General features: G+C 38.1%; 1 protein-coding gene across 9 annotated transcripts in view; it reads right to left on the minus strand.

Moving 5' to 3' along the window:
* Nucleotides 1-26,412, minus strand: part of FAM135B (family with sequence similarity 135 member B) — a 194,086-nt gene that overhangs the window by 66,714 nt on the left and 100,960 nt on the right. For 8 of the 9 annotated variants that reach the window (XM_021387042.1, XM_021387036.1, XM_021387040.1 and 5 more), the window contains 2 exons: nt 7,469-7,608; nt 1,558-1,628 (listed from right to left, as the gene is read on the minus strand). In XM_021387042.1, the coding sequence (XP_021242717.1) occupies nt 1,558-1,628; nt 7,469-7,608 (211 nt within the window). Of the gene's footprint in view, nt 1-1,557; nt 1,629-7,468; nt 7,609-10,774; nt 10,797-26,412 lie in introns of those variants that run through there. The other variant, XM_021387045.1, reaches the window with a different exon arrangement.

Raw genomic sequence — 26,412 nt, forward strand, 5'->3', positions numbered from 1 at the left:
TACCCAGGTCCTTCTCCTTAGAGCTCCTTTCCAGCAGGTCAGCCCCTAACCTGTACTGATGCACGTGATTATTCCTCCCCAGGAATGCACTACACTTGCCTTCATTAAATCTCATCAGGTTCTTCTCTGCCCAAGTCTCCAGTCTGTCTAGATTCTGCTGAATGGCAGCACAGCCTTCTGGTGTGTCAGCTACTCCTCCCACCTTCGTATCATCAGCACATTTGCTGAGGGTTCATTCTATCCCCTCATCCAGGTCATCAACGAAGATGTTGAACAAATTTAGTACTGACCCCTGGGGAGCACCACTACTTGGAGTATCTTTCTAGATAGCTGATGTAAAAAACTTTTTGCAGGAGGTAAAACAAAGGAGTAAGCGAAGTAACCACAAATAAACAGTACAGTTAGGACTAGATTCTTTTATTTTAAGTAAATACAAATTAAATTTTTCAATTAAATTTTGCTTTTGACTGCTCTAGAATAACTTTTCTGATATGCAATCAACATGGTATCTAATTCACTTGTAAGGCAGGAGAATGAAACTTAGACCTGGGATCATGCTTAACCACATTCTCCTAAACTGCAATTCATTCCTAAAAAAGTTTATTTTACAGTATTAAATACATTTCTGGTATAAGAAAATTGCTTCCCAGTGTTAAGTAAACTTATAATGAGTTGGTTAAGTATGGTGCATGGCTAGTCCCAGGAAGTTCCAGTGTGATTTGCAGAATGTCTTTCTATAAATATCAACACTTTTGCTTATATTATACCAGATAAATCATTCAGATGATAGCAGAAATTAAACAGATGTATTAAGCCCCAAATTCATAAGAACCTGAAAGTTTCATTTATGTTTGATTTTTCTCTCTCCTAGACCCATCATCCTCACAGCTGATGATTGATGGTCCAGTCCCACCTGCCTGAGAGAATAAGGTTTCACTTCCTGTATCTTCAAGATAAAGGAAACATGTGCCTTGAAATTTGTTGTTTTATGGGTATGAATACAAACACATGAAACAGAGTTGCTAAAGTAATCAGAAGCCTTTTCTGTCATTCAGCAAGGTTTAATAAGGTCTGGGATCACATCTACTGCTATATCTCAGAAATGGCTGCTATTTCCACTTCACTAAGATTTTGGGAGGAAATCAAAATCAACTCTCTCCTCCTAAAATATTGAGACCTCTTTGGCTTCTACACAATAAAAGGACTTTGCATGTTCATAAATCCATCTTCAGCCACTTGGTTGACTCCTGAGATACAGGCATTCCTCAAACCCAGCCCCTCTCACATAAAGGTCAATGATGATATTTTCCTTTGACTTTAATAGCAAGCAGAAATAGAGCAACATTTAACACACACTTAACAATGAAGAAAATGTTGTTATTTAGAAGAGGACTATGAGATACACTCTTCAAACACAGAGAGGAAAAATGGAAAGACTTCAACATTTAGGCAAACGAAAGACATAAGCCCTTTTCTAAAGAATTCTCTCTTCATCGAAGTCATTTTCCAACCGAGGAAACCTTTGCATTACCAACTGAGCTTTAAAACAGCACTTACTGTTGTTCGCTGTCAGTAAAATGCAGGTCCAACTTGAGCTGAAAATCTGCCTCACTCAATGCATCTTCCACCTACAAAAGAGAAAGGAAAGGCTACTTTCATAAACTGGCACCTACAGCATTGAAGGCAAAGGTTTTCCTGACAAAATCAAAGGCAAAAATATTAAGCAACTGCAGCATCCCTCTGCCATGGCAGAACAGAACAAATAGCAGTCACTCCTGAAGGAGTCAGAGGGAACCAGAGCAGTTGAAAGTGTTTTTGCCTGCTCATGGCAGTTCTGTCATGTCATAAACAGTTTTCTTCTTGGTTGATAAATGGCCATGAAGCCTTCCGGTTCCCTGCTGTCATGACTCAAATATGAATGGCTCACACAGTTATGACAATTTCTGGTCTCTCATAATTCACCTTTTAGGTCATTTCTCAGGAAGATGATGCCTTCCAGATTCCCAGCCACTCATTTCAATGTTAGGTTGAGAAGGAAGTTTCTCACTGATTTGCACCTGAACCACGTTCTTTGCAAAATACAAAGGAAAATCTGAAAATCTTACACAGTAAACTGCAGGAGGACCACGTGCTTTCTCCGCCGGGCAGGAAGGAATAGACCCCGCCTCTCCCACGCGGCTTCACCCCCTCCCCTCCAACGCAAAGACCCCTGGGGAGTGCATCTCCTCCCCTCCCCCTCAGAGGGCCACACCAAAAAAAGGTAGTTTGCAGTAATCAGGGAATTAACTCTTTAACTGCCCGTACCTTACATGATGTAATGATGTGGAATACCGACAACAAAAATCACAAAACCATAATAAAAATAAATTTCAGTTTTAGATGGGCTACGTTAGACAAGACGATTTCTACTTTTTCCAGCAGATTAGCACCTTCTTAGCAGAATATACCAAAAATGCACCAAAGACAGTGTCAGAGGCATCTAACCCAATCTGACAAGGATTTAAAAATGAGATAGAATATGTTTAGATACATTTCCCAAAGCTCAAACTCCATGTGTAGTGTGCCTTTTCCTGTGAAAGCAAGAACAGTTACAGTCAAGGATTGATTGTACTTCATGAAAATAATCAAAGATGTAAAATATATAGCCTTCCAATATGATATTTCTCCTAGCATAATCACAGGCACTGAGATGTGAGAAGAAAATTCCAGCCTCTGTTCTCTGAAAATGTGCCTTCTCTTTTGTGTTTGTCTCAAAACATCTGGAAGTAAGTCTTTCAGCAAAAAAAAAAAAACGACTTTTTTCCTTTTTAATGAGTTGTTGTCACCAAAAATCACAGTTGCTGGCAGTTGCAAAAGAAATAATCATTATTGAAGCTACACTCTGAATTTAAACTAGGAATTAAAATCAATTATAGAGCATCAGACAAAGCAAACCTCATCTGCCCACAGAGGGGTTGAAATTTTGGGTTTGTGCCTAAGAACTACTGAGCACCTGCAGCTGTCACTGAATCAGTTTGAGTTTAAGCAAGTTCAGCAGCTTCAGATGTAGAAGGCTGGCAACACTTGCCCAAAACACCTTCAAGCAATGAGTAGGTATCTGAGAGACTTAGAGATATTCATTTTTGCACAGGATCATGCATTAAGGTTCAACTGAGCAATAGCATATTTTTAGTCCCACAAATGTATTGAAATCAGACTGCTCAACACAGTGCAAGAACCCACATATAATCATAGTACAGTGCTCACTATAGAGATTACACATTTTCCTTTGTATACTGTAAATTATAAAGCCAGTGAAAATTGGACTGTGGATTTAAAATCACTGAAATCTTCGTGTGAAAATAACATTAAAATGCTTATGTATAGGTTGAATATCTAAATCTCTTTTCTCCGTGAACACATATTACCTAGAAGCCAATCCAACTCTCAGACATGACAGTTACGTACTGAAGTTACCGGATGAAAGTCACTGTACCGCTTTTATTCCTGCTGGATTTTCTTATGTTTTACTTATTTTCATATATTAGAACCTTAGGAGCATTAGATCCTTTACAGGGTAAAAATTGAAATTTCCTTCCCATAGTTCAAACAGAAGAGACACTGAAATTTCTATCATTTGTCAGTCTTCAGTATGTACTAGTATCATCCTTAAATGAAATATTGGTTGCTTTTCTTAGCACTGCTGGGACTTTTATGGTTATTTCCACATTTATCATTTACAGAATGAATAGTTGTCCTCAAGTTGATATATTATCAGATATGTTTTTTGTTGTTGTCTTTTTGTTTTTGTGTTGTTGTTTTTTTTTTTTTTTGCCTGAAGTGAAGATTTAAGATTAAACCAGCCTACTTAAGAAATTAGCCTGAAAAGGTTCTCTGAAATATAGTTCATGTTTGACTGTGTAAGCTAGGGAGTGGTGCTCCCAGATGCACTGTGAAGGGTCTTCTGGTGCTTTTTGCAAAGTTGTATTAATGATTAAAATTACAGCTCATGAAAGAGGAGATAAAGGTCTTTGTTAGAGGAAATACAAAAATGTAAACTGTTTACGCTGGTCTAACATAGTTTACATCAGTCTAACATAGCTCTGCAGTTTCTTGTAACACTAAATTGTGTCTCGTGTAAAGTTCTTCATTGCTGGACTGACTGAGTCAGCATTTCCCCTGGTACTCCAACCTTGGCCCTCAGCTTGTGCAAAAAGACAACATACTTGGCTGAGAGCACAAAATACTCCAGAAAACACTGTCCAGAATTCAGGCTGTTTTCTACCCTCTTGACTCTCTCACCAAAAGAATACACTGGTAGGGAAATGTATTTTTTGGAATCTATTCAGTAAAAAGTTTTGTATATGAAGAACAGAAGCATTTTATGCAGTAAAGTGTATAAGCAAACTAAAACATTCATATTTCTCTTGAAGCAGTCTTGAATCAAAAGCATCATTTCAATTTCAAATACTATTTTTTCAGGTTTATATTTACTTCTTTGATTTCTTTTCTAAGAGCTGCAACTCTGTAAGTGAACTTTCCAGAACTCTTATGATATACTTCCATAATATTTAACAGTTTATCCAGGATGTCAGCCTGAATGATCTGGCTGTCTCATCTCACTTAAATTTCTCTGCAAAGTACAAATTCTGATGCACTGTTATATTCCAGTATGCCTCATTCTATCAGCTGTCAGCTACTAGATTGTTCTCCAACTGAGCCAGCAAGCAAGGAGACAAGTTACTTGTTTTACTGCTTGATAAAAAAAGGCAGTGCTCCTACTTTACTAAGATTGAAAGAAAATTAGACTTCTTTCTAACATTAAAGCCTGCAATATTGTTTCTTATGAATTCAAAGAATACTGCATTCTGAGATAATATAGAAAAAGGCATTTAATAAAGTTTTAGAGCATCATTTATATAGTGTAAGGTATGTTCAGTGTCACTTCTAGATGGATAATTGAGACTTCTTCCACATAACACCAGACAAAAACATGTCTATCCATCTGGGCTATGCAGAAATAAAACAGTTGCAAACAATCTAATCTAAACATGCATATTGCTATTCTTTTTTTTTTTTTTTTTTTTTTTTTTGAGCCTATCGCATCAACAAAACTACCCTAGCACCATGAGGAGAAGGCATACTGCTTCCTTGATGTAATATTTGATAACATCAGTTCTGGCAGCAGAAAATACTTGGAGCATATAAACTCAGCACCTCCACTATGCAGCCAAACTACCTCGTCCATTTACCATATCTTTGATTTAGACAAAAAAGCAGCAAACACTTCACCCTCAATCAAAAATAAACACCATAGCAGTAAACAGATTCAAATACAACTGGCATCTGTTGTGTATTAAATAAATTAAGTGATGAACGGAATGTACTGACCTATATGTAGTTCCCCAAAGCCGCATTGCAAGAATTGCACCAGCAATATCAGATTATGTGATAGACATGCAATACTATGCAATGCTGTCTCTCAATAGTACTTGCAAATACAACAGGATTCTTCTGAGCATGGTGCCCTGTTAAGTGGCAATCTTTGCTTCCTCCCATACTTATACTGAACTTTTACAATCCTGGAGGACAAGATAGCACAGCATAAATCAGAGGCCTAGGAGCATTAAGAATAGAATTTTGCTAACCACCTAAGGCAGAAAGTTTCATAAACTTTTACTTTTTGCTTTTCATTCTTTAGAATACCTTCAGCAGCCCATCTGGGGCCAAGAAACCTGTTAGCCGTCTTATTCTACACACTTGAAAACTCAGAACAGCTTCATCATACAGAGATAAGGGAGTTTTCTCTTTATAAAATCTCTCTGTAAATATGGAATTGAGCAGTTACCTTTTCCCCAAGGGACCTCCTATATAAAGGTGAGTGTGATGGACAGGGGACAGAAGAGTCAGGATGAGTTTTAACCACGAGGAATCTTGTATTTCTTCAATTTCATAAGGTGTGCAGCTTTTCTGAATATTAATGCAAAAATAATCAGAAATCATCCCTGCTTAACAGAGCGGAAACTGCTGTAATTTGAGGGGTGGGATGTTTAATCAGAGATGTTCCACTGTGGAAGGATAAAATTAATATTCAATTAAGCATGTTGGAACATTTTTCTAACGAATATTTATACACTTAATATTAGTTCTTGTAAGCATTCAAACAACAAATTCAAGGGGGGAATAAAATGATCACAACTTATGTTAGAATTTAAAAAAAAAAGTGAGAAGGAATGAGAAGCATGAGAAATGAGCTTCAATTAGGTTCTCCAACCATTTTAATTTAGATCTACATATAACCCAGGTACATATGGGTTGAAATGAGTCCAAACAGAAATCTTAAATATCTTTATGCTCAAAGTGATACAATAAAGGTCCATCGAGCATCTCTGGCCCAATGCACAGCACACGATCCATGCTGGCTGTACAACCAATAGGGTCTATTTTTGACAGGAGGCTGATTTGACAAAAAACAACTGATGTCATATCTCTCCTTATCACTGACAGCAGTTCCTAATGCCATATACTCTGTACCAGTCCTTGTGCAGGCAAAGCATAGCAATGACACACTGGGCCACAATCAATTGTCATGCTGCAATTAATCTTTCTCCTCTTTCTGTGTAAAATTCTAGAAAAACTGTGCTCCCTGTACTCTAACATTACTCGTGTCTTGTAGCTCCAAGATACAGGAAAAAACACTGGGAGACACTGGTTTCTGATCAGTAAGAGGAAGTCAGGACTCCCTTGCAGGATGAGTGCTTCAGATCAAATACTTCATTTGTGTGGGTGCTTGGCTTGAAGGAATAGACACAGAATAGGAAGGAAGAAGGGATAGTAAGCTCCAGCAACATATATTCCTGCAATCAGGAGCAGTGAGAAGAAGAATAAGGAGAACTTTGATGGAAAAGGCCTGGGTAACTTGGTCACAATACCGTCACTGCTGGGCAAAAAACATTCACAAGAAGAGAAGGTAACAGTAATGTATGAAAAGGGGAGAAGCAAGATGCAGAAGGCTGTTGATTTTGTCAGGTAAGATTGATCTATGCAGATGTAGAATGGGTGACCTAGTGCACAAATGAGAAATTATGGCTGACACACTTGAGTTTCTGATTCACTGACGTACTAGAGTATATCAACATCTTATTCCACTAGAAAACTAGGGCATGTTTGATAATAGGCACAGAGCATAGGTTCTATCTGATGTAATACAGATGTTAACAGTGTTGGCGCTTACATCTAAACAAATTACCCCAAGCACCTTAATCAGCATATATATATATGATGAGTACAGGATCTCCTAATCCAGATGTTTACAATAGGTCAGATAACTCATGTACTTACCTCTGTCAGTTGTATTGATGAGACCTGTGACAGCATATAGATCCCATGGTAACATCTCAAGTGGAGGTGTTTATGTGATGGACACCTAAAGTCAGGTATGAGGAATCCCAACCCTCCTGTTTTTTATGAGCATCCCAAGACAACTCACCCTTTCGCCATCCAGAAGCAGATGTACTCTAAAGTTCATCGATTCATTAAGAATGATCTCTTCATTCCTGTACAAAATCTGAAATATTCTGCTGTAAACGTTGTTTTCATGCACACAGGCTGAGCAAAGGCTGGAATCACCTGCACAAAACACAGATAGATGGCTGGTGTGATTTCTGCCGAGAGACTGTTTTCTCTCTTACACTTTCACTTCATGATTATTTAAGCCAGTTTTATTATTACTTGTAATTAAACACTTGCATTCTCAATAATTAATGTTAATGGAGCAGGTTGTTGCAGGTTTCCAACCACAGTATTCAAAGAAATAAAAACTGAATGTTAAACAGAACTAGACAGGCTAGATTTCAAAGGGAGAATAGCTAACCCTGCGTCAGGACTTACCCTACTAAATTTATTTCTAATGAAACCTGAAGCATCATATGTTCCCTAGGGAGTCTTCAGAAGCATGAGCTATGGGTGCTCACCTGAAATATTTCAACTTTTGTCTACAATGAGCATCTTTCAGAAAAGGGAACTTTCTTGTCACCTCTGATGTTTCTAGAAGTCACTACCCGGGAGGGAGGACAATAGCTAATAGCACATTTCAAATTAGGAACCCCAAAGTGCAGAGGCATCTTGGTTGAAAATATAGAAAAAGAATAAAATAGAAATTTTATTCAAGTTGATTAAAGTCCTGTGCAATCCTACAGGCCTATGTGAGAGAAGGCAAGTTGGCTCATACAATAAGGATTCAATGAAGCAACTCAAAAAACAAAAACTTAAGTTTCTGCTCATTGTTTTCAGACAGTCAATGTTTCCATCTGTGTGCTGTTATATCACATGCACACAAATGAGTTTCATATATACACAGCTAGAATTTGCCCTTCCTAACTTCAAATGTCTCCACTGTATGCCATTTGTTTTGGCTACAAAGGAACCCATGGGTTTTAAGACACTAGTCATCTGACAAAAAAAAGTTGCAAGCTTTAGAATAAGACAAATTTTCACCTGAAGTCCACTGTCTCTTAATTCTTCTTTCACTGACAGAAACAGAGCATGACTTGCTTAGCTTTACAAAACTACATTGAAGGTAACAAAATTTACCATGAGTTCCATCTGCAGGAGTCTGTGATGCCTGTGTGTCTACCTAATGAACAACTGAGCACCAGAGTGAGGTTCTTTCCAATTCAGTCTTGGCTGTTAATCTGAATCACTTGCTAATTCTTCTTCCATTGACGCTGAGCAACAACTTGCAAAATTTACCTTCAGGCACTTCTATCCTTTTACAGCTTTCAGTGCTGTATGAACCTAAGCTTTTGAAATTTAATTCTTTAGCAAGCAATGTTTTGTAACTCTCCTGATGAGGTGTGTTTAAAAAAGGTGTACCGGTATCAATCCCTCAAAGAGAGAGGAATCTGGTCAGGAAGCCAGCAGGTACATGTTTTTTAAAAGAATAACAGCATCTCAGAAAGGTACTTCTGGGCATTTGAGTCTGAAGAGCTGTTTTGAGCCCATGATCAGGGGTAGGATAAAAGCCCAGGTCAGAAAGTCTGAGAGACTGCTGGTTTGTCAGGAGCTTCAAATCTGGACAGGTCTATTCTGCTTTGCTAAAGCTACTGCTTTGCTTCTCGTGCAAATATCATACATAATTTGCAGTCAGAATTTGTTGAGTTGATACTGACAAAAGACTAAGAATTTCCAGAGGTAAAGTTTGTTTAAGGTAAAAAAAATATAAAAGAAAAGAAAGGGTTAAAATAATAAAGAAAAAGAGTACTAAATGTCACAACAGGTAAGTGAATGGAGGCTTGACATTATAATCAATTGTAATCATTAGCTTTTGTGACGCCCGTCTGTTGGAACTGGAATAGTGCAGATAAAGGAGTACCTTCCCAAAATAAATAAATAAATGAGTAAATGAAAAGGGTCAGTGGGAGAGAGTTCATTAAAAAGCAATAAGACTTGTGCTAATCAATTAGCAGGACCACAGGGCTGTCAACCTGAACTACATTAAAATCATTTTCCTATTACCGACTTTCACCAAGAACACCCGTGAATAGCCAAGGTGTTTCACCCTGCTATTGCCTTCCTATCACATATCTTTCCAAATACTTCTGCGTAAGTCTGAGCAGCCTAGAGAAATACACATTTATTTCCTCGTGTTACACCCATTAGGCTAGAACATTTCAGCGTGATTAGCTCTTCAAAGCATGCAGCCATATTTATTTTAATTTAAACCTCATCATATTAGAGACACTGCAAAAATTGTATTAGGGTTATAATGCATTCTTATTCCTATCTGGCAGACAAAGGGAGCTTTATGTTATTTGATTTGGATATTGATATACCACTACTCTTCTAAGATGGAAAGTTTAATGTCATTTACTTTTCAAACGCACTCCTGCACAGACCACTGCTAGTGTGTAATTGCTTTAGGAGCTAGAGTTGCAAGGTGGCATAAAGAGTCATTTCTCTTGTTGGGAAGGTCAAAATCAAAGACATGCAGATAAAATACAGTGCCAAAAATTGCTTAGTTTAAGAACAGATGTACGTAGGTCACTCAAAAAGTAATGCCTCCAATTTATTTCCATGGAAACTTCTACAGATAAAAAGAGAATAACACTATTTGATAGAGCAAATTCTCTGCTACAAAACATTATTTTTTTCATCACAGTCACCACCATTAACTATCTATTCTCACCAGCAATGAACAAGAGCTAGCATGTGGCACTTGCAAAAATCAGCACTAGTGGAGGTAACCTACTGTCACTACTGCTGAAACTCACTATCCAACACCTCACTGTGATCACATACACTTTTTGGTCTCCATAAACTTTCAGCAGGCATTGATGAATGGCAGAGTACATCTGGCTGTATGACCATACTCAAGCTTCTTTCACCTATAAGAAATGGTACCCAAGCCAGACAGGCACGTCCTTAGACTACTCCATAAAAACATCACCATCATCTCAGTAACTTTTGCAGATTTCTCCTTGTTCTTGGAAAGCTTTCTGACAGTTGTGTCATCCTAAATGCACAAACTTCTCAGCTAACAGACATAGTAGCAAGAAGGCTGGCATTTGCCATGGCTGACATCCTTCATAGACCTGATAGTGATACCTTTCAGTATCTAAAGGGAGATGTAAGAGAAAAAGGGACACTCTTTAGCAGGTTCTGTCATGATAGGACCAGGGGAAACGGTTTCAAACTAAAATGAGAAGTTCAGATTGGACATAATTAAAATGTTTTTTACAATAAGGGCTGGAAGCACTGGAACAGATTGACCAGAGGTGTGGTAGATGTTCCGTACCTGAAGACTTCCAAGGTCAGACTGGATGGGGCTCTGAGCAATGTGACCTAGCTGTAGGTGTCCCTGTTCATTGTGGGGGTAGGACTGGATGATCCTTCCAACTCAAACTATTTTTGTGATGATTCTATGATGATGGTTGCTAGAAGAAAACATAGCAGATATACACATGTGCACACACACACCCCTCCAACACAAAGCATAAGGTGGTGAGAGAGAAGCTTGAAACTCTCCCAAATCCCTTTCTAGAAAAACCTCACGTGCCCAGACAGCTCTGAGCTATGCCTGCATGGCTCACCGGCCATGTGCACTCCAAGGAAGACAGATGTGGTACATGGAAACTGCCGGAAGCTCTCAATCCCTGGTGAGAGTGTGAGTTTAGAGCATATTGACCTCTCTTTGGCTCTTTATTCCACACTTTCGAATGTCTGAGTTTTGGTAAATTCAACAAGGAAAGACTAATTTTGCAGTAATTAGCTTTTACTCAGTAAATTTTCTTGTCAGGAGATGTATTTGTGACACTTGCTGTGTCCCTTAAGCCACAAGGAATCCTATTTTCCTGTGTCCTTTTCCTAAATGACTTTTACTGCTTATCTTCTTTGGGTGGAATAAGCCTTCAAAATACCTGGAAAATGAAAGAGCTAAATAACAAATGTAGGTTTTATCTTCAGCCTAAATTACTGAGAATAGAGACTACACTGTTCTGAGAACCATCATCAGGAGAAGGGAACTTGAATAGTGAGCTGTCTGTGGCAGACGTGAAGAAGCCCCTTCAAAACATGTTTTCCATAATATCTCAGAGTATATAAAGATGAGTTGGACAGGAAAGTAGAAGTAAGACAACAATGGAAAAGAAAATCTGTTTAACATCCTCAAGAAAGAACATCTGAAGGTAGTGTTGTTCAAATTTGAACAGCTCCTTTGACCTTTCTAAGTCTGTAGTACACAGACCAGATAGACTAAAACTCTTTCTCTCAGACTTCACTGGCCAGTTATCCCTACTGTCCTCTCCAGTTATATCACTTTCTTCTTTTTCAACTCTGAGCATTTTGACTCCCTACTTCTGCTCTTGTTATGCCTCAGTTATCTCCTTTCTTACCTTTAAATCTTCTTTATTCTAATCATCGTGTACTCAATTTTTTTTTTTATGTCTAAAAAAATGGCTTCAGAAGGTTCAGAGCTGTTCTGCATCAATAACATTTCACCTTGGCAAATTCAACTGACAATGACACTTGCATATCTCAACCTCTGATTTCTGTCAAGGAGAGACTTTGAACTGGCAATATCTTGCTGTAGTGGAGACTTGATGATGAACGTTCCCTCAAAGCCACTGAAGTCATGTGAATCCTTGCTGTTTGCTAGCAATAGGATTGGACAGTTCTTAAGCTCTCTGATATCTGCTTGGCATATAAATCATTAGGATGCTCCAATCTCATCAGCTAAATTCTTTCCATAATTGCATTTTCAATTTTGCTTCCTCTTGGTATCTATAACTGCTGAAGGAAACTAGAATAAATGTTAAGCAACAGTCCCTTTTCAAGGACAGTAGGCATCCCTGCCTGAGACCCAGTCTTGCATGGGAACTTTAGTATTATGTGACCTTTGAGAAATGATGGAACTGTGTTTGTTTTTATTTCATCGGGTCTTAAAAACACACAACTGTCTAACGCGGTCCCTAACCCACATTCTCACACTAGATGATAACAAAGCCATGGGTGAAAGGCAGTATATTTTAGAGAATTTGTAAAGAAAAATCAGCCATTAGAAAGGAAGAGGTACTCAGCTGCAGTGCTACAGAGACCATGCACAGCTAGAGTGGCCGTCACTACATCACTTTGCTTTACTTTCTGTTCCCACTGGGTACCAAAAGAATGGAGAAAGCCTTCTTTGAATTAGATCCTTGGCTTTTTTTTTTCTTTTTTTTTCACTCTGTTGCTAAGACTAACCTTAAATAATGTCAGATTACCCTACAAGGAGCACAAGACATAAACAAAATGCGAAAACCATAGAATCGTAATATCATAGAATGGTTTTGATTGAAAGGAATATTAAATACCATCCTGTTCCAACCCCCCTGCCATGGACAGGGCTGTCACCCACCAGATCAGGCTGCCCAGGGTCCCACCCAACCTGGCCTTGAACGCCTCCAGGGATGGGGCACCCGCAGCTTCTCTGGGCAGATTATGCCCGTGCCTCACTACGCTCTGAGTAAAGGAAAAGCAGTGTGAATAAGAGAAAATACATTAAAATCTCCTTCAAAGCTCATTTTCCCACATACAATTTTTCTATTAATCTTGTAGAACATGTCTGCTGTAGCTTTACTGAGAATTACAGAGGGAAAACACCATACATATAACTTTCTATTACCTCTGCTTTTAGTACACGTCATCCCAGGGTTTGACAAAGAAAGATCAGAAAGAGGATTCACCCTGACTCTGTCCTCTATTCAGTAGCCCAGAGAAGCAAAACAGATTAGTAATTTTTCAAAATAAGGAAGGAGGAAATGTGATGACTCGGTCCCAGCACTGCTGCTGGAGAGATTACATCACTTCCTATCCTCTATGCAGGGCAGAGAACAAAGTCATATTTGTTATTCTAAATATAAAATTACGGCTCCAGGGAATATCAATATGACAGTGTTTTTGAAAGACAACTTCAGGTTTACATCTTGCCTTCTCCAGAACTCTCTCTCTGCTCTTTATTGAGTTTTGTGTATGAGGACTAAAAAAGAACAGGAAGCGATTACAGTGTCAGGAAAAAATCCTTATGGAAAAGTAATCTCACTTCAAATCTATCCTCTTTAATGCCTTTACATCCATAGCACTGGAAACAAGATAATTGCTAGAAATGTCCTGAATCTTTCTTGCCATCTGAGGAAAATATTTTTACACTGCTGCTCAAATAAATGGAAATTTAGAGTTCTGCTAAGATTTGATTGAATGAAAGATATACTCTTCAATAACATGGGAAAACTAAGCTGCTGTAGTTGTAAACAGAGCTTTACCACAAACTTCATTATGAATAACAGCATGCACCGAAGCAGTTGTATCTCAGATTAATTCAGAGACTCAAGAAACATATCATAGTCTATATGTTTGGGTTCCCACACGAGTAAATGTCACGTCCCTTCAAACACAGTTCCATTCTCCTGGGTCACTCATGCATAGATAGATGAAGGGCGTTGCAACACACTTGAGAAAGAGCTCTGAGCATTTCAATACCTTCCTACCCACAGGCCTTATGTTACTACCTACGCAGCCAAGCTGTGTCACCGGTTCCTGTGATCTTGCCCAATCCTTTTGAGTGGAAAGTCATCTGCTGGTGTATCACAGAAGAAGGCAGTGTAAAGTGAGCTCACTGCCTTTGCCCTGAAGAAAATTAGAAACAATCACAGTCTTCTCACACAGATCAATGGCAAGGATGGGTCGCTGGTGGTTACACATAACAAAGTCATTAAAATCTCAGTCTTGACTACCTGTAGCCCACCTGCATGTAATCTGAATTATTTATATGGCATGTATCTTCCCAGTTAGTACTGTCATAAACATAACCCAAATCTGTCTAGTGGCTGACTACCCTTTCCTGTCCAGACACACGCTTTGAGCTGTCCTTCTGGTCTTTCCCAGTAATATCTCTAATATCAGAAGAGAGATGTTTCTTGTTTAGAGTTCCTACAAAATACATATGTATTTACTAAGTTCCTGTGTCATCTAGTTTCTTCTACTGTTGTCAAACTTCTTAAATATTTGTAGGCCATGCTAATTTTTCTATTTTTAGTGAAATTTAAGACATGTGGACATTCCTTGAATGAACAGTATGCCATCTTGCTAGAACCTATGCTCTCTACTGTAAAATATAACCAAAGACCAGAAAATCTTGTGCAAATAGCAGTGTTTATCTAACTTGCTTTTTTTCCTTTACCATCTGTTGGAGCCATATGCCTTCTTAAATAAGAGATAATTATAGGTCTCCACTGCAACTAATCAAATAGTGCTAACTGTGGTAAACTTCAGCTGGAAATTTCATTTCTTCTTTATTCCTCCTAAAACAGACATTGACGTAGAGAGCTTACTCTGTTTCTCTGGTCTTGGTACACTGTAGTTGTAGTTTAGACACAAATTTGTGTTAACGTATGGGATAAATTTGTAACAATAAGCATCCAAGAACAGTTCCCACCAAGCACATTAGCAAGAGAGACCTTGGGACTGAAAGTGACTATCTAATGAATATCCACTGATATGTACTGCACCAGAGCTCTTAATGTTCTGAGTTTTCCTTCACTGTCCCTGTGCTGTTCTACATAATCAAAGGGAGAAAAGAAACACCCTTGTCACAAACATATATGATTTTTAGAACTGAGTAACCTGGGAAAAGAAGCAATACTAAAATTAATTTTTTTCCAGACTATTTAGAGAACAATAAGTCTCCTAATAAGCTTAAACAAGGCTTCATTTTCATGTCCAAAATGGCATTTGCATAAACGTCTACTTATATAAATGTCCATTAACACCATTCACGCAAATGTTTTATAACTGTCTCCAGTGCCAATGTCACTTTGCATTGCTGTGCAATGTGAGAGGACTGAAGGATAAAAATGAATTCAGTCCTAAATATGGAAAACAAATTGTTGAAGTGCCTTTAAAAAAAAACCAAACACTAGGTGTGTATTTCAGCATCATAGGAATACAGCAATTTCAGAATGTCATGCCGATCCTCCAGGCAATTTTGTACTATTCTGGCAGAAATTAAGATTTTCTGAAAACAAAGGCAAATGGAAGTAGTATTACATTTTGAGCTAATTAATTCCAATCATCAGTCAGGTAGCTGCTTCCCATTAAAAATTTCACAAACTCTTTGTGTGAATTAGTGGTGTGCAAAGAAGAATGCCCTGATAAGAAGGTTCAAGCACCTTGTTTGAGGGGGGAGCAAGAAAAAAAAAAAAAGGAGAGAGAAGGGAAACATCTCCACTTTTCTCACCACAAATGTTTACAGATTCAGATATGTCAGAGCTGAAATACCAAAAAAAAAAAAAAAAAAAAACCAAACCAAAACCCTTCCTTTATGTACTTTACAGACATAGCAAACACCAGACCTACTCATTACTCCCCCAGTGCTCTCACAGCATAGCTGGCATCAACTCACCAACACCAGTAACTGAATCAGAAAAGTCCTGAACTAAACCTACAGCCTTTACGTTAAACTAGAGATTGAAGATGTCCTGGCTGGGGATGCACCAGTTTCAAATCCTCGGATTAATGGTGTGGATTCAGAACTAAACACCCTCCTAATGTACTATTGCAACAGTACCATTTGTGCATATCACGTTCAGGAAGGTGATGGATGGATGCCGTATACTGACCAAACTTTTATCTCCTGCACTATGGTTAGCTGCACTGGACTCAGAGGATAAATTATTGTGAATTAAATAAGCAAAACTATTTCTGACAGTCAAAAATATTACAGTAAGATTAATTATAAGATGTAAAAGGTAGTCTCTAAGATTCCACCATAAAACAAAAAGCCTGAGGATCCAGCATGGAGGACTTCAGACTCTCACTGAAAGGATTAAACAGAAACCCCAAGTTTTCTTCTGTATGTTTTATATCTTTTAAGCATTGATTTGAGCAGATATTTTAATTCCTATTCAGCTGAGGCATGAGAATGCTCCTCTCCTAGGTCAGCCAGCTCTTGCCTGATTAGTGATTTAATTGCTGAACTGTCTATACAGCTCAGCACAAATATGCAATAAAATTATTTTTTCTTACTCATTTACTTCTCCAATTAGATTCCACCAACCTCTGCCACTCCATCAGTAAATTTTTTGCTTTTTAATTATGCACATTATCTCAGCTGAAATCTTGCAGCTTCAACTGGATCACACATGCACATAAATCAGCAAGAGACTGATCATACTTTGTCAATGCTTGTCTGGCACAAGCCATTTGGCTTTCTGTCTGGGATTTCATTTAACTCCATTAATGTTCTCTTTCTCTGTGATGTGCCAAGAGTATCATTAGTTGTTCTTCATTGGATTGATGTCTGGTAAGGCTATTCACTGCCTTCAGTCTGAATTAAGGGTCATTCAAGAAAAGGAACCCTTACCACTTTCTTAACAGTCTGTCTTTTTGTTTGGCGTAAACTTTGAGTACGTATCATGGTTCTGCTGTAAACTCTTAAGTCAACTTAGCACCATAAGAGTAGAGGGTCACAAGTCTCCTCCTCCTTGCCTTCCTCAACAACACCCATATAAGATTTTGTGACTGAAATGAGCCTCATCTTGTCAGTCCAGAAAATCTCACATAAGCACCCTGAGACAAAAAGGTTTAATTGCATTTACAAATAAAGGTTACCAAAATTTTACTACCACCATCTTACAATCAGTGAACTTGAACAAAAATATGGTAAATCATTCAAGATGATCCTGAGAATCAGTGGTAGAGCTGGAAATGAACTCTAATCTAGTGTTAAGAAAGGCTTCTATTACCACCAAATGGAAACATGCACTGAAATGGCAACACTCACACTATTTAGCACATGAAATGTCTGGATGCCCAGCACTATCACTGTCTTCTTGAGAGATACTGGGAAAATCATGAAGCTTCTTTGTGGCTCAGTTTCCCACAGGTTAACTTCTCCTTCACTTTGTATCTCACTTAATGTTTGCAGCTGCTATTTTTAGCCCTGTGTTTTATTACAATGCTTATCACAGAGCTATCAGCCATTGTGTCTAAGTTAGCTAATAAACACCTACTGAACCTGAGATGGAAGACTTTGATTATCTCCACAATACATAAATTGTGCAGATATTTCCCTTGATATAATTTTCCAAGTGACAAAAATTTACAGCTTTTCCTATTGGCTTCATAAAACCTCAAACCTCTTCCTTCATCATGTAAACTTATTCATCAACACTCCCAATGATTTTGGAATCAATAATCCCAAGTATAATCCATGGGGCAAATATGTATATCTGACATAAACTGAATTTCACGCTCTTGGATCTTCAAATCCATGCAGTCTTCTGCTGGAAAAACTGTCACTCCTTACAAAGTTCAAAGAAGACAGCAGATCAGAACTGTATTGCAGCAGCTTACAGTTCCTTTCCTAGCTTTTAAGTTCTTTGCTAAAGAATAAGAAAATAAGAAGTAAATACTCAACAGGCGCAAGTTTGGAAACAACCTATTGTTTTGGATGTTACATTGAATGAAGATAATGAACAAACAATTGTATTGTTCCTCTGGATTTCAGTGGCAGGAAAGCCTGAGAGCAGAACAAATCTTGTAAATCCCAACTAACAAATATGCTAGAGTATTCAGAAAAGTACACCAACCTATAAAGTAGGGTAAGAAGAAACAAAAGTCATAGAAACAAACTCCCTTCTCTTTTCAGTGCTTTTATAATTGCTAGAAAACAACAGGATGCTGGTTTCCATTACCCCAGGAATAGTAATTTACTTTGAGATTGCTCTACAAATGTGAAGGAGAAAAAAATACCATTCATTTTGCATTAAGTCTTTTCCATATGTCCATGTCCTTTTAAGGATGGCTGCCCATTGAAAAAGAATGCTATGGGAAATCATAAGAGACTCTGTGGATATGAATCACGGCAAAAAAAAACAACACAAAAAACCAACAACTAAGAGTTAACTTGTTCTTATTTATAATTAGTAGAGGGAATTTAAAGACTTGATGGGAACTTTTCACACAGGCAAGAAGAATGAAAAGCCGTGGGGAAACTGGAAAACATCCAATATAGGCTTGGCAAGAACCCTTGGCAGAAGTGTTAAAAAACCTTCATAAATTATAATGAAAGAAAAAAGAAAAAAAGAGAAGAAAATAAAATGGAAGGAAGGAAGACTAGGAAATCCATAGTTTTTTTCATGACTGAATCATCACTGTATAAGAAACATCTTATTGCATGAGCTTTCTTGGAAAACATGTGGAATATTTTACTGCACATCTACTTGCTTCCCTACTGTATTTTGAGAGATCCGTGCACACTAGTTCACTTTACTTTTTATATCCGTGTTGAGATATATGGTATCCATATGCATCTTCATCAGCTAATACAGTATTCAACAGTATCTGATGTCAGAGCATTTCAGTCTTATTGTCTCAACAAAAAATTTCCTTTGATGATGCTTAAGTTTATGTTATTTCAGCTCCTCCAGATACTTTTCTATTCTCTTTCTTTCTGAAATTCAGAAGTCAAGCTCAGAGTTTGTTGAAGTGGCTTATAAGAGAGGTTCCAGAGTCATAAACAGGAGGAGCTCAGCAGTTGAAGGTACTGCAGTTTATCCATACAGCACAACAACCATTTCAATGCATTAGTTAATATTTTGCTGTTATAGAGTGTCTTGCCAAACCTTTCTGAACTGCAATTGATATTCAGTGTGGTTTTTTTATTACACTGCTCTTCCTGTGTTACCTTAGTTATATTCTTCCACGCACTGAAGAGAGGTTATTTTTTTCTACACTGCCTACTATGTCTGCTGTATTTTAAATCCCACTTCTATAAGGACAGCTATCCTTGGGTAAGTAAACAACAGTAAAGAGGCTTAACATTTCAGTCAGAAACTGTGGATGTAACTTGTTGCAGAGAGCTCTTTCAAGACTTCCATCCCATTGCCAATCGATCAGCTTCTGAATCAATCTTGTCACAATGGTCAGGACTGGAACAATCTTTGGAAGAAGATGAAAGTAGGAGGTACTATGAAAGCTCTTATGAAAATAAGCTTGAAGTAGAAGACATGTGCAGTTGATTGGTATTTAACTAGTATTATATGGAGAGATTGTGCTCCTCCTTGCGAGAAGGAAAAAATAAAACCGTAACACAAATATTAATTCAGTTCAAGAGACCTCAGCACTGAACTTGAAATGAGAAACACCTGTTCCAGCTTAATCAGACTTTTTCTGTAGCACTGAGTAAATTACATGTGACTCGAATAAAATCTTGGCCACATATTTAAAAAGCTGAATCATTAATACAGATGCCACCATTACAAACCCTTCTATTTCCAAAAGTGGAAAAATGTAAAGGAGCCTCATTCTCTGAAACACTTTTCAGACCTTTCTGAAGACCGAGATGTTAGCAATTCAGAATTTTGGGACAATGGTCAATTAAGTAAACTAGAAACAATAGGCTCTGATTTTTTTCTTAGATGCAACTGAATTTCTGAAGAGAGTAAGGTCAAGAAGGTGTTTTGCAGAAATGACTTCTGCAGAAATGCTAAATCAGCCAAAACTAGGGCTGAGCAGTTTATTGAATCTTTTTTTCAACAATCAACTGAAGAATTTAAAGGGCATTAGTGTCAACACATGGTAAATATTTCTTTAGTATCATTTTGCCATTTTGTTAATTTCTACATTTTCCTTGCTGACATTGCTCAAACTCAGATAGCTCTGGTATGGCATTGGATGCTTTTTTCAAGAAATACTGCTTGTCACAAAGAAATACAGGTGTACAAGTTTCAAGCAAAATCTCTAAAGCTGGGTCAACACCTCTGAAGAGAGCTCATGTTAGGACAGCATATCTTCAGCACAGCTCTGCTATTCCTGTTTCAAGAACACTGTCATATCATTTACTAGAGGGTCATTTCTGGAAACTCTTAAAATACATGAAAAAAAAAGATCACTTTCAACTGAAGCCTGAAGGCTTTAAAGAGTAATTCCAACTGGAGCACATTTCTTCTCTGCTACAGTCCACTGAAATGTTTCAGACAGCTCCCTGTACTACTGAACTCTTTTTCTTCGTGTTCTTTCCTTTTGGCAGTGGTCATATACTGAGGTCTAACTTGTACTCACACTGTCACTAAACTTGTAACAAAAAGAAGTCCCTGTTAAATCAGGGAAAAAAGTGGAGAAAGTTTGCTTATCTTATCCAGTCACATCTGCTGCTCATCCTTCAACTTTTCAGGGTTTTTTTCCACTTTCTCATTTCTTAATCTTTTAAATTAAGGATACTTGCTGTGGTCCCCTTGGCCAATGTTGGACTATATTTGGAGATATAGAAGTGATATCAAAAACAAAGACGTTTGGGGCAAAGGAAAATAAGATTTTTCAGGGGATCGTAAAATATGTGGACCCTATGAGTGATCTCCACGGAGACATTGTTCCTTTTTGAATTCTTTTAGAGGTATGAGACATAATATAACAATTTCTTGTTTCTACAAGTTCACCACTAAAACACTGTTAATCCCTCCTCTACTGATGGGTCAGAAAATGGGTTCAAGAAAGGTAGGAGATTCTTCAGATGCAGAGCAAAGTTCCCTGCAGCCTAGGAGAGGCCCGTGGGCAGTGCACAAAGCAGATCTCCACATGCAGCCATGGAGGAGCCCACAGTGCAGTAGTGGATGGGGCCTAGAGGAGCCACAGACCATGGAGAGCCCCGACAGGGACAGTCGTGAGCCAGAGCTGCAGCCATGGAGAGGAGCCCACGGTGAGGCAGGAGGACTAGGGGAGCTGCTGTCCATGAGGACCTATATGGAGCAGTGCCTGGACGATGGGCCCTGTGCTGCAGAGCTGTGTTGGAGCAGTGCTTGGAGAGCTGCAGCCTTTGGGAAGATCACACAGTATAATTTGGGGAAGGATGGCATCCCATGAGAGGGATCCATCAATCAGTGGCAGAGAGTGACCATGAAGGAGCAGAGATGAAGCATTATGGGCTGAACACAATCCATTTTCTGTTCCCCTGCACTGCTTTGGGAGAGAAAGTAGAAGAGGTGAATGGAAAGAAGGTGTATTTAGTTTGCCTTTAGCTTCTCCCTGCTGTAGTCTGTTAGCAGTTGGCAACAATTACATTAATCTCCTTAAACTGAGGTTGTTTTGCCCATGATGACAAGTGATCTTCCTGTCTTTATCTTGACCCTTGAGCTCTTTTTCATTGTATTTTCTCCCCCTGTTCTTTTTTTTTTTTTTTGGAGGGGGGGGGTTGGAGGGAGCGGTGAGAGGGCAATATGGTACAATTAATTGCCCATCAGGGTGAAACCACCTTAAGTGTAAATGAATGCAATAAAATCTTGTGCAGAAAGCAGGCTGGCTACCTCAGCATTTGCATTTAGACCTAGAGTCTTAAAGAATAGGGAGGATTTTGTACTATTTTTATATGTGATTATATTCTACATCACCAATCAGCCTATGAAGCATGTATTCAGCCTATAATGACTATACTCTATGAAACAGCAGTAACTCTTCTCATGCTCACCTGAGTTTGTATCTTACTTTGTTTTATGAGTATAGTTATCATGCTTCTGTTTGCAATCATCAAACATGCACCCTCACTCACACAGGCAAGAACTAAATTCAATTCAATTCAATTCACTTGAGTATTTGGTTTGTCAGCTACCTAATGTGAAATGTATCCCCTAAGAATACTCTCCTCCTGCAAGCGAACAATGTATCAGTGAGTATTCTCACTTCTGAAGATGCTTGTCACTAGTGAGCCTCAGATTTCATTCTTGCATAAGCCAATTTCCTGTTCCATATTGCAATTATATAAATGAAGGTGACGTTCCCAATCACTCCCATTGGCTTTTCACAGTTCACAAGTAAAAAGATAAACAACATCAAATAACTTTCATGTCAGGCTGGGAAAAGAGTTGGCAACCTAAACTTAAAAAAAAATACAAAAAAACTTTTTAGGTATATTTTTTTCTTTTTATGCCCAAAGGGGTATAATAAGTGGATGAAAACCTACTTGTAGATGATATCATTGAAAGAGTTACTTCACTGTGTGCAGTCACTGAATTTATAACTAACTGCTACCAAAACCAGGCACTATGCAATGTAAAAGTGAGCAACACTATGAATTAAATCTATCTGATGAGACACAAAAGCTTTCAGCGTTGTTTGAATTGCTTGGCAACAATCCGTCATATGAACATTTTTATACCTGTCACCACACCTTCACAATGTGAGCTCTTCACTTTCTTCATTATCACTCATGACACTGATTGTGGTTGTTGCTCATACCCACTTTATAGGTATAAGACAGAGGGTGACTTGGGCCTGTTTCCTCAGTATTCCATATAAGCCAATGAAAATCATGCCCTTGAGGGACATTGAAGTTCTGAAGCAAAGTGCCTTGACTAGCATCAGAGAGGAAGTCTGTTGCAGAATAGGAAATTGAAGCCAGATCTCACCATTCAGCAACAGTCTAGACTCCCTGTCCTCTTCCTTTCTTCCTAATATTGTAGAAACTTCAATTACTGGAAATCAAAACACACAGTAATTTTTAGTTTAATTTGGTTTCATTAAAATCTAAAATGCAATTCTCAAAAAAAACCCAGTCTATTACAATCCACAGGCCAAAGAAATTCATGATAGAAGTCTAAAACTTTGCTTTTGTTTCCTGCTTGCCACACCGTCATGACAACACATTAATTCCTTGAATCCCATCAGAGGTTCTGTGTTATTTCTTCTAATCTAAGTTTTGAGACTCTGAGCTCTGGTGAGTGTATTTTTAATCAAATATTATTATGGCTACTACCACAAAGATCCTTATTGTGTTATTTGTACAAGAAGAGATTTTTCATCCCCCACAAATGTAATACCTACTTTATTAGTGGTTGTTTTGAGTTATTATGGTACTTCCCAATGCTTACAGGAGAGGAAATTAAACCTTGATGTTTCTGAGTAGGTCACGTGGTGACAAGTCCTAACTTCCACACACTTCATAAAAGAGAGTCTACTAGTAAAGCTCCTCAGATCCACATCATACCAGTACCACCACACAGTCACACATATTAAATAAAATTTCTAGCTTGGATCTGTTGCATCCCATTTTAGCCACAGAAAAAGCCATCAAGAAATTTAAGTTGATTTTTTTAAAACCTACAGACAGAAAGAAACACCTAATAGGAGGAAGGCATTGTAAACTAAAATTCATCCTTTGGATATGTAGAATGAAGTCCTCCCATTGTAATCTATGCAGAAAGCTTTCACTATCACCCCAGGCTACTCAGCCTATGTTTAAGACTATTCCAGTCTGTAATAATTGCTAAGATTATGTGAGGAAATCCATTCCCTCTTCTGGAGATCACAAGCTCAATGTCAAGACCTACAAACAGTGACATGAGAGCTGAAACCTGCCAAATGTATGATAGAAACTGTAGACGCATACTTAACATAAGTCCAGAGTGAAGTGATATTCACTCTATAAATAAACATGTTCTAGTTGAATTATAAGATGAATGACAAAAGATGGATAGATTTAACTGGTAAATCCAGCAAGTAACCATATTAGTCACTATGACTGAAGTACACAACTCAACAGCAGCCTTGCATGAGGCATTAATCTTGATCAAAGCACCATCCCTGATGGAAAATCTCATAATATTCAGTAAGAAGAGAGGCCATTCAGGAGAAGTTGCATACAAAACTCACTCTGTACATATTTGTTCTGTTTTCAAACTTCTTGCAGACAAAACTTAATATTTTTGGCTTACATCTCTCTGAGTTTTTGGTCTTTCCTGGTGCAAACAGCAAAAAAAGCTTGGTATTAGACCAACATCTGCACAACAAAGCACAATGTATATACCCCTGAGATAATACCCAGTAAGATTTCAACAAGACAAAGAAACATTGCAGGTAAGCTAGTTGAAAGAAGTTGTTGTACTAGTTTGCAGAAGTGTATCAGGTCAAAGCTATAGCAGAGATTTTCAATGGTGTTTTGGGCTTCATGGTACAGACATAAGTTCTTACTTCCTAAGAATATGGCCTAAAGTCTGAGTTACCCCACAATAACAAGGCATGCTAATCAGTGCAGATGAGAAGTGTTACCTAGATGTGCCAAGATCTTGTAGTTATTAATAAGAAAATACTAGAAATCATTAATCAGTGCATTTGAGCTATTTAAAATAAATTAGTTCTTTTCCCTCACGTTTTAACTGTCTTGTTCTGTATCTTCAGAACACATAAATATGCATCTGCCTGAATCTCCATGTACATGACAGGCATTTAGCTTACGTTTCCCAGAATGAATATTGCCCAGCAAACACAGAGATTTCATCTGCCTAAGGGTAACCTGGAGTTGAAGAAGGTGTTAAAAATAAATTTTCCAGTGAGGAAGCATCTGGTTGCATATATTACCATGCTCAGTCAATGGGCAGAAGGGACATAGCTAAGCCAGGGAGAAAAACACTTTCAGGTGGTTGCAGCTTAAGTCTCTTTCTCTTTGAGTAGCCCTTGACAGGACAGTACTCTCATCTGGTCTCTGTTTCATACCCCCAAGGAATCTTCAGTGTCCCCTCAGGCCCAAGCTTTGATGGGCACAGAGTCATGGAGCAGTGTGCTAGGATAGATCTAAGCCCAGTCCATGATTCACCCCCTGGATTTGGTTGCAGAGGTGTCCATCACACACCAACAAGGCACCAGGCACTGTGAGGAGTCTCTCATGCTGGAATTCTGCTCTGTACGAAAGTAATTTTGACCTGCATTTAAAAGATGTAACTTCATAGTTTCCTTCTCACATACTAAAAGAACAGGTCCTAGATACCTCTGGTCCCCCTGCTATGCCACCAACCCTGGAGTGCTTAAACCAACACCTTCCACCAAACTAACCCTTTTTTCTGGCCATGAGCCAGCAGCTGTATTCAGAATGTGAAAACCTAAAATGGTGAACCTCTGCTGTAGATTTACCAAATGCAATTAGTTGTTTATGCTAGGTTAAGATGTCAAGGTGGGGGAGAAATATTTTCATTAACAGAATTATTCTCCTAATTTTGGATGTGGTGCAGCAGCTATTATGATGTTGAAGCACACTTCCATTTAGGACATGAGCCATATTCAAAAAACTCCCACCTAGAAAAATGTCAGTAGTTTCAACTATATTAAGAGACTCCCTGATTACTGTTATTATGGCCACTCGTTATGCAATGTTGGTAGAAACTGCAAGTCAAACATTTCCCTCTTCAGATCCACTGTATTACTTGCTAGAGGGTGACCCAACCATAAAAATTTTCAAGACCATAAATAATTTTCTGCTCTCCCACAATGTCACATGTCCAAGAATTTCAAAGCACTTTATAACAAGTAATTAAGTTTCACAATACCCTTATGATATGATACAATTAACCCCATTACATATACAGTGGAAACTAAAACAGAGGCTAATTGCTCAAGATTAACACTAGGAAAAAGGGACCGGCAATCACAGAAATTAAGGAACAGTAAATCCTCCCGGGTCTGCAAATCTTCCAGTTATCATATATCACACATAAAGTACATTATAAATTCATATTAATCTACTGTTAAAAACAGGGGCTTTTGCTTCCATTAAGCTCTGTATTGAGGTTTTTTACTTTCAGTACTCACTGGCTTAAATTCTGATGCATTAGTTGCCGTCCACTTGTGCCATGGTTTCATTTTTGTTTTCTCTATTTGTTTAACCAGATAAAACATCAGTAACACAAGGATCCCCTGTACTATACTTTCAGTGGAGTTTCTTTGTAAAAGCAACAAATTCTAAAATAAATTTATCTGAAGTAAACAACAATCTCAATTACACAATTTCACGAGTGTTTATACTAACACAATGAGGAAGTTTTATGCATCAGGGATACTGTGTTTGTTGCCTAGATTCTACTTTTTCTGTATCAGCTTTTGACTCTAACATCTGATGGCTATTAGGTAATGTGCAGTAAT

The sequence above is a fragment of the Numida meleagris genome, chromosome 2 (genome assembly GCF_002078875.1).
Source record: "Numida meleagris isolate 19003 breed g44 Domestic line chromosome 2, NumMel1.0, whole genome shotgun sequence".
Taxonomy (NCBI): Eukaryota; Metazoa; Chordata; class Aves; order Galliformes; family Numididae; genus Numida; species Numida meleagris.